Consider the following 8,137-nt stretch of genomic DNA (forward strand, 5'->3'; position numbering starts at 1 on the left):
GGAGAGGAGGGTTGAGGGGTGGTGGAGAGAAGAGAAGGGTTGAGGGGTGGCGGAGAGGAGAGGAGGGTTGAGGGGTGGCGGAGAGGAGAGAAGGGTTGAGGGGTGGCGGAGAGGAGAGAAGGTTTGAGGAGTGTCAGAGAGGAGAGAAGGGTTGAGGGGTGGCGGAGAGGAGAGGAAGGTAGAGGGGTGGCAGAGAGGAGAGGAGGGTTGAGGAGTGGAGGAGAGGAGAGGAGGTTTGAGGAGGGCGGAGAGGAGAGGAGGGTATAGGAGTGGCGGAGAGGAGAGGAGAGGGGGTTTGAGGCGTGGCGGAGAGGAGAGGAGAGGAGAGAGGAGAGGAGAGGAGAGGAGAGGAGAGGAGAGGAGAGGAGAGGAGAGGAGAGAGAGAGGAGAGGAGAGGAGAGGAGGTTTGAGGAGTGGCGGAGAGGAGAGGAGAGGAGAGGAGGTTTGAGGCGTGGCGGAGAGGAGAGGAGGATTTAGGAGTGGCGGAGAGGAGAGGAGGATTTAGGAGTGGCGGAGAGAAGAGAAGGGTTGAGGGGTGGCGGAGAGGAGAGAAGGGTTGAGGGGTGGCGGAGAGGAGAGAAGGGTTGAGGGGTGGCGGAGAGGAGAGAAGGGTTGACGGGTGGCGGAGAGGAGAGAAGGGTTGAGGGGTGGCGGAGAGGAGAGAAGGGTTGAGGGGTGGCGGAGAGGAGAGAAGGGTTGAGGGGTGGCGGAGAGGAGAGGAGGGTTTAGGAGTGGCGGAGAGAAGAGAAGGGTTGAGGGGTTGCGGAGAGAACAGGAGGGTTGAGGGGTGGCGGAGAGGAGAGGAGGTTTGAGGAGTGGCGGAGAGGAGAGGAGGGTTGAGGAGTGGCAGAGAGGAAAGGAGGTTTGAGGAGTGGCGGAGAGGAGAGGAGAGGAGGTTTGAGGGGTGGCGGAGAGGAGAGAAGGGTTGAGGGGTGGCGGAGAGAGGAGAGGAGAGGAGGTTTGAGGAGTGGCGGAGAGGAGAGGAGGTTTGAGGAGTGGCGGAGAGGAGAGGAGAGGAGGTTTGAGGGGTGGCGGAGAGGAGAGGAGAGGAGGTTTGAGGGGTGGCGGAGAGGAGAGAAGGGTTGAGGGGTGGCGGAGAGGAGAGGAGGTTTGAGGAGTGGCGGAGAGGAGAGGAGAGGAGGTTTGAGGAGTGGCGGAGAAGAGAGAAGGGTTGAGGGGTGGCGGAGAGGAGAGTTCGGTTTGAGGAGTGGCGGAGAGGAGAGGAGAGGAGGTTTGAGGAGTGGCGGAGAGGAGAGGAGGGTTTAGGAGTGGCGGAGAGGAGAGGAGGATTGTGGAGGGCGGAGAGGAGAGAAGGGTTGAGGGGTGGCGGAGAGGAGAGGAGGATTGAGGAGTGGCGGAGAGGAGAGGAGGGTTTAGGAGTGGCGGAGAGGAGAGGAGGGTTTAGGGAGTGGCGGAGAGGAGAGGAGGGTTTAGGAGGCGGCGGAGAGGAGAGGAGGGTTTAGGGAGAGGCGGAGAGGAGAGGAGGGTTGAGGGGTGGCGGAGAGGAGAGGAGGGTTGAGGAGTGGCGGAGGAGGGATGAGGAGGGAGGAGGGTTGAGGGGGCGGAGAGGAGAGGAGGGTTGAGGGGTGGCGGAGAGGAGAGGAGGGTTGAGGGGTGGCGGAGAGGAGAGGAGGGTTGAGGAGTGGCGGAGAGAGGAGGGTTGAGGGGGGGCGGAGAGGAGAGGAGGGTTGAGGGGTGGCGGAGAGGAGAGGAGGGTTGAGGGGTGGCGGAGAGGAGAGGAGGGTTGAGGAGTGGCGGAGAGGAGAGGAGAGGAGGTTTGAGGAGTGGCGGAGAGGAGAGGAGAGAAGGGTTGAGGGGTGGCGGAGAGGAGAGGAGGGTTGAGGGGTGGCGGAGAGGAGAGGAGGGTTGAGGAGTGGCGGAGAGGAGGGTTGAGGAGTGGCGGAGAGGAGAGGAGGGTTGAGGGGTGGCGGAGAGGAGAGGAGGGTTGAGGGGTGGCGGATAGGAGAGGAGGGTTGAGGAGTGGCGGAGAGGAGAGGAGAGGAGGTTTGAGGAGTGGCGGAGAGGAGAGGAGAGAAGGGTTGAGGGGTGGCGGAGAGGAGAGGAGGGTTGAGGGGTGGCGGAGAGGAGAGAAGGGTCAAGGGGTGGCGGAGAGGAGAGAAGGGTTGAGGGGTGGCGGAGAGGAGAGGAGGTGTGAGGAGTGGCGGAGAGGAGAGAGGAGGGTCGAGGGGTGGCGGAGAGGAAAGGAAGGTTGAGTAGTGGTGGAGAGGAGGGTTGAGGAGTGGCGGAGAGGAGAGGAGGTTTGAGGAGTGGCGGAGAGGAGAGGAGGTTTGAGGAGTGGCGGAGAGGAGAGGAGGTTTGAGGAGTGGCAGAGAGGAGAGGAGGGTCAAGGAGTGGCGGAGAGGAGAGGAGGGTTGAGGGTTGGCGGAGAGGAGAGGAGGTTTGAGGAGTGGCGGAGAGGAGAGGAGGTTGAGGGGTGGTGGAGAGGAGAGGAGGGTTGAGGGGTGGCGGAGAGGAGAGGAGAGGAGGTGTGAGGAGTGGCGGAGAGGAGAGGAGGGTTGAGGGGTGGCGGAGAGGAGAGGAGGTTGAGGGGTGGTGGAGAGGAAAGGAAGGTTGAGGAGTGGTGGAGAGGAGGGTTGAGGAGTGGCGGAGAGGAGAGGAGAGTTGAGGGGTGGCGGAGAGGAGAGAAGGGTTGAGGGGTGGTGGAGAGGAGAGTTGAGGGGGCAGAGAGGAGGGGGTGGCGGAGAGGAGAGTTAAGGGGGTGGAGAGAAAAATTGCTGCTAAGTGAAAGACAGAGCAGTGGAGAAATGAGGTAAAGAAGGAGGGCGGAGAGAGGGAGGAGTGCGAGTTGAGATGATGGATGCTCTGCTCTCATTCTGTGCCCCCTAACGAAGACTCTAATTAGTGTTTGTGTAATTCCACACTGTCTCCTCCGCCTGCTCGTCTTAATTAACTCCATTCATCTTCCCCTCCCTCCATCCCTCTATCTCTCCCTCCATCCCTCTCTCCATCCCTCCCTCCTTCTGCCCTCCTAAAATAACACACTGACTGACTAAACCCCACCTGGACCAGACCAGCTTCAATATTTTTATTTATTTTTTTATTTCACCTTTATTTAACCAGGTAGGCTAGTTGAGAACAAGTTCTCATTTACAACTGCGACCTCGCCAAGATAAAGCATAGCAGTGTGAACAGACAACACAGTTACACATGGAGTAAACAATTAACAAGTCAATAACACAGTAGAAAAAAGAGAGCGAGTCTATATACATTGTGTGCAAAAGGCATGAGGAGGTAGGCGAATAATTACAATTTTGCAGATTAACACTGGAATGATAAATGATCAGATGGTCATGTACAGGTAGAGATATTGGTGTGCAAAAGAGCAGAAAAGTAAATAAATAAAAACAGTATGGGGATGAGGTAGGTAAAATTGGGTGGGCTATTTACCGATAGACTATGTACAGCTGCAGCGATCGGTTAGCTGCTCAGATAGCAGATGTTTGAAAATGGTGAGGGAGATTAAAGTCTCCAACTTCAGCGATTTTTGCAATTCGTTCCAGTCACAGGCAGCAGAGAACTGGAACGAAAGGCGGCCAAATGAGGTGTTGGCTTTAGGGATGATCAGTGAGATACAACTGCTGGAGCGCGTGCTACGGGTGGGTGTTGCCATCGTGACCAGTGAACTGAGATAAGGCGGAGCTTTACCTAGCATGGACTTGTAGATGACCTGGAGCCAGTGGGTCTGGCGACGAATATGTAGCGAGGGCCAGCCGACTAGAGCATACAGGTCGCAGTGGTGGGTGGTATAAGGTGCTTTAGTAACAAAACGGATGGCAATGTGATAAACTGCATCCAGTTTGCTGAGTAGAGTGTTGGAGGCTATTTTGTAGATGACATCGCCGAAGTCGAGGATCGGTAGGATAGTCAGTTTTACAAGGGTAAGTTTGGCGGCGTGAGTGAAGGAGGCTTTGTTGCGGAATAGAAAGCCGACTCTAGATTTGATTTTAGATTGGAGATGTTTGATATGAGTCTGGAAGGAGAGTTTACAGTCTAGCCAAACACCTAGGTACTTATAGATGTCCACATATTCTAGGTCGGAACCATCCAGGGTGGTGATGCTAGTCGGGCGTGCGGGTGCAGGCAGCGAACGGTTGAAAAGCGTGCATTTGGTTTTACTAGCGTTTAAGAGCAGTTGGAGGCCACGGAAGGAGTGTTGTATTGCATTGTGGCTCGTTTGGAGGTTAGATAGCACAGTGTCCAAGGACGGGCCGGAAGTATACAGGACTGGACTCTCCCTCTCCTCCCCTCTCCTTCTCCCCTCTCTTCACCCCCCCTTCCCCCCTTCCCCCTTATTATCTCTCTCCCTCTTTCTCTCCCTCCTTGCCTCCTCTCTCTCATGGTAGACAGGTCATGAATGTGTGACTGGACCATATCTGTCATGACTTCCGCCGATGTTGGCTCCCCTGCCTGTTTGGGTGGTGCTCGGCGGTCGTCGTCACCGGCCTACTAGCCGCCACCGATCCCTTTTTCGTTTGTCTGTTTGTTTTGTCTTAATAGTTTCACCTGTGTTCTGTTGTATGTGCTTAATGAGCTTCCTCATTTAAAGTACGTGTACCTGTCCTTGTTTTGTGCGGGATTGTCTTTATGTTACGTGTTTTAGGTAGAGGTGTGTATTTTCTGGACTTGGCACCCTGTGTTTTGGGTAGTCACTGTTACTGTCCGCGCCCTGTGTTGTTGGGCTTGTCTAATTTGGTGTGCCTTCTTAAAGAGCACTTTTTCCCCAGTGGAACTCTCTGCGCCTGACTCCTTCCTCACCCACCTAGTCCCGCGTGACAATGTCTATACATCAGAATGGACCATATTGTTTTCCATATTGCTAGAGAGACTTATCAGACAGTTAATGAATTAATGAATTATTAAATAAATAAACTCACACCACATACAAGCTAGAGTCCATAGATGTTTAGCATGGAGCATTCGTCGCTTCGGTGTTGGCATCATGAGGTTCTGATGTGGTAGTCGTGGCCTCAGCAGTCTTGTTGTAGCAGGCCACATCTGGAAAGGGTGGAGAAAGCTTCATCAGTAACATCATCATACTGGAGACCATTGGTACTCACTCACACATCGTTCAGCTCTTCATCCCGACCAGGAGTTGTTAGTCGATGGCTGGTCTGGTAGTGGATGGCTGGTCCGGTAGTGGATGGCTGGGCTGGTCCGGTAGTGGATGGCTGGGCTGGTCCGGTAGTGGATGGCAGGTCCGGTAGTGGATGGCTGGTCCAGTAGTGGATGGCTGATCCGGTAGTAGATGGCTGGTCTGGTAGTGGATGGCTGGTCCGGTAGTGGATGGCTGGTCCGGTAGTGGATGGCTGGTCCAGTAGTGGATGGCTGGGCTGGTCCGGTAGTGGATGGCTGGGCTGGTCCGGTAGTGGATGGCTGGGCTGGTCCGGTAGTGGATGGCTGGGCTGGTCCAGTAATGGATGGCTGGACTGGTCCGGTAGTGGATGGCTGGGCTGGTCCGGTAGTGGATGGCTGGTCCGATAGTGGATGGCTGGTCCGGTAGTGGATGGCTGGTCCAGTAGTGGATGGCTGGTCCGGTAGTGGATGGCTGGTCCTGTAGTGGATGGCTGGTCCGGTAGTGGATGGCTGGTCCAATAGTAGATGGCTGGTCCGGTAGTGGATGGCTGGTCCAGTAGTGGATGGCTGGGCTGGTCCGGTAGTGGATGGCTGGTCCAGTAGTGGATGGCTGGGCTGGTCCAGTAGTGGATGGCTGGGCTGGTCCGGTAGTGGATGGCTGGGCTGGTCCGGTAGTGGATGGCTGGTCTGGTAGTGGATGGCTGGTCCAGTAGTGGATGGCTGGTCCAGTAGTGGATGGCTGGTCCAGTAGTGGATGACTGGTCCAGTAGTGGATGGCTGGTCTGGTAGTGGATGGCTGGTCCGGTAGTGGATGGCTGGTCTGGTAGTGGATGGCTGGTCTGGTAGTGGATGGCTGGTCCGGTAGTGGATGGCTGGTCTGGTAGTGGATGGCTGGTCTGGTAGTGGATGGCTGGTCCGGTAGTGGATGGCTGGTCTGGTAGTGGATGGCTGGTCCAGTAGTGGATGGCTGGTCTGGTAGTGGATGGCTGGTCTGGTAGTGGATGGCTGGTCCGGTAGTGGATGGCTGGTCTGGTAGTGGATGGCTCATCAATAGCAGGTTCGGTGGTCGGTGACTGTCTCTCGCTCTACACCAGGCCTGCTGGGTTGTAGCGTTGCACACTCACAGGGCCCTACACACTAACACACTGTCTCTATGCACACTCACAGGGCCCTACACACTAACAGACTGTCTCTATGCACACTCACAGGGACCTACACAATAACACACTGTCTCTATGCACACTCACAGGGCCCTACACACTAACACACTGTCTCTATGCACACTCACAGGGACCTACACACTAACACACTGTCTCTCTGTACACTCACAGGGCCCTACATACTAACACACTGTCTCTCTGCACACTCACAGGGCCCTACACACTAACACACTGTCTCTATGCACACTCACAGGGCCCTACAGACTAACACACTGTATCTATGCATACTCACAGGGCCCTACATACTAACACACTATATCTATGCACACTCACAGGGCCCTACACACTAATACACTGTCTCTATGCACACTCACAGGGCCCTAAACACTAACACACTGTCTCTATGCACACTCACAGGGCCCTACACACTAACACACTGTCTCTATGCACACTCACAGGGCCCTACATGCTAACACACTGTCTCTATGCACACTCACAGGGCCCTACACACTAACACACTGTCTATATGCACACTCACAGGGCCCTACACACTAACACACTGTCTCTATGCACACTCACAGGGCCCTACACACTAACAGACATACACTCACTCACTGTCACTCCAACACACATACACTCACACACTGTCACTCCAACACACATACACTCACTCACTCACTCCATCATCTGCTCACTCAATATGCACACACATTTATACTGACTCTACACACCCCCACACCCACTCACATACAAGCTGTTGCTACTGTTTATCTTATATCCTGTTGCCTAGTCACCTTACGGCTATACATGCAGTATCTACCTACCCCTATACATATCTACCTCCATCACTCCAGTATCCCTGTCACCTTACCCCTATAATATCTACCTCCATCACTCCAGTATCCCTGTCACCTTACCCTATACATACAGTATCTACCTCCATCACTCCAGTATCCCTGTCACCTTACCCCTATACATATCTACCTCCATCACTCCAGTATCCCTGTCACCTTACCCCTATAATATCTACCTCCATCACTCCAGTATCCCTGTCACCTTACCCTATACATACAGTATCTACCTCCATCACTCCAGTATCCCTGTCACCTTACCCCTATACATATCTACCTCCATCACTCCAGTATCCCTGTCACCTTACCCCTATAATATCTACCTCCATCACTCCAGTATCCCTGTCACCTTACCCCTATACATATCTACCTCCATCACTCCAGTATCCCTGTCACCTTACCCCTATACATATCTACCTCCATCAGTCTAGTATCCCTGTCACCTTACCCCTAAACATATCTACCTCCATCACTCCAGTATCCCTGTCACCTTACCCCTATAATATCTACCTCCATCACTCCAGTATCCCTGTCTCCTCCCCCCTATACATATCTACCTCCATCACTCCAGTATCCCTGTCACCTTACCTCTATACATATCTACCTCCATCACTCCAGTATCCCTGTCACCTTACCTCTATACATATCTACCTTCATCACTCCAGTATCCATGTCACCTTACCCTTATACATATCTACCTCCATCACTCCAGTATCCCTGTCACCTTACCCCTATACATATCTACCTCCATCACTCCAGTATCCCTGTCACCTTACCCCTATACATATCTACCTCCATCACTCCAGTATCCCTGTCACCTTACCCCTATACATATCTACCTCCATCACTCCAGTATCCCTGTCACCTTACCCCTATACATATCTACCTCCATCACTCCAGTATCCCTGTCACCTTACCCCTATACATATCTACCTCCATCACTCCAGTATCCCTGTCACCTTACCCCTATACATATCTACCTCCATCACTCCAGTATCCCTGTCACCTTACCCCTATACATATCTACCTCCA

At 54.0% G+C, this 8,137-nt stretch overlaps 1 protein-coding gene across 1 annotated transcript; it reads right to left on the reverse strand.

Moving 5' to 3' along the window:
- Positions 1 to 5,116: 5,116 nt before the first annotated feature.
- Positions 5,117 to 6,142, reverse strand: LOC121840983 (extensin-1-like). The gene has a single exon (XM_042306401.1). The coding sequence runs from the start codon at positions 6,140 to 6,142 to the stop codon at positions 5,117 to 5,119; it is 1,026 nt and encodes a 341-aa protein (XP_042162335.1).
- Positions 6,143 to 8,137: the final 1,995 nt, after the last annotated feature.

The sequence above is a fragment of the Oncorhynchus tshawytscha genome, linkage group LG03 (genome assembly GCF_018296145.1).
Source record: "Oncorhynchus tshawytscha isolate Ot180627B linkage group LG03, Otsh_v2.0, whole genome shotgun sequence".
NCBI lineage: Eukaryota > Metazoa > Chordata > Actinopteri > Salmoniformes > Salmonidae > Oncorhynchus > Oncorhynchus tshawytscha.

Excerpts from the sequence above, each read along its gene's own strand:
- LOC121840983 (XM_042306401.1), bottom strand. The coding sequence starts at position 6,142 with ATGAGCCATCCACTACCAGACCAGCCATCCACTACCGGACCAGCCATC.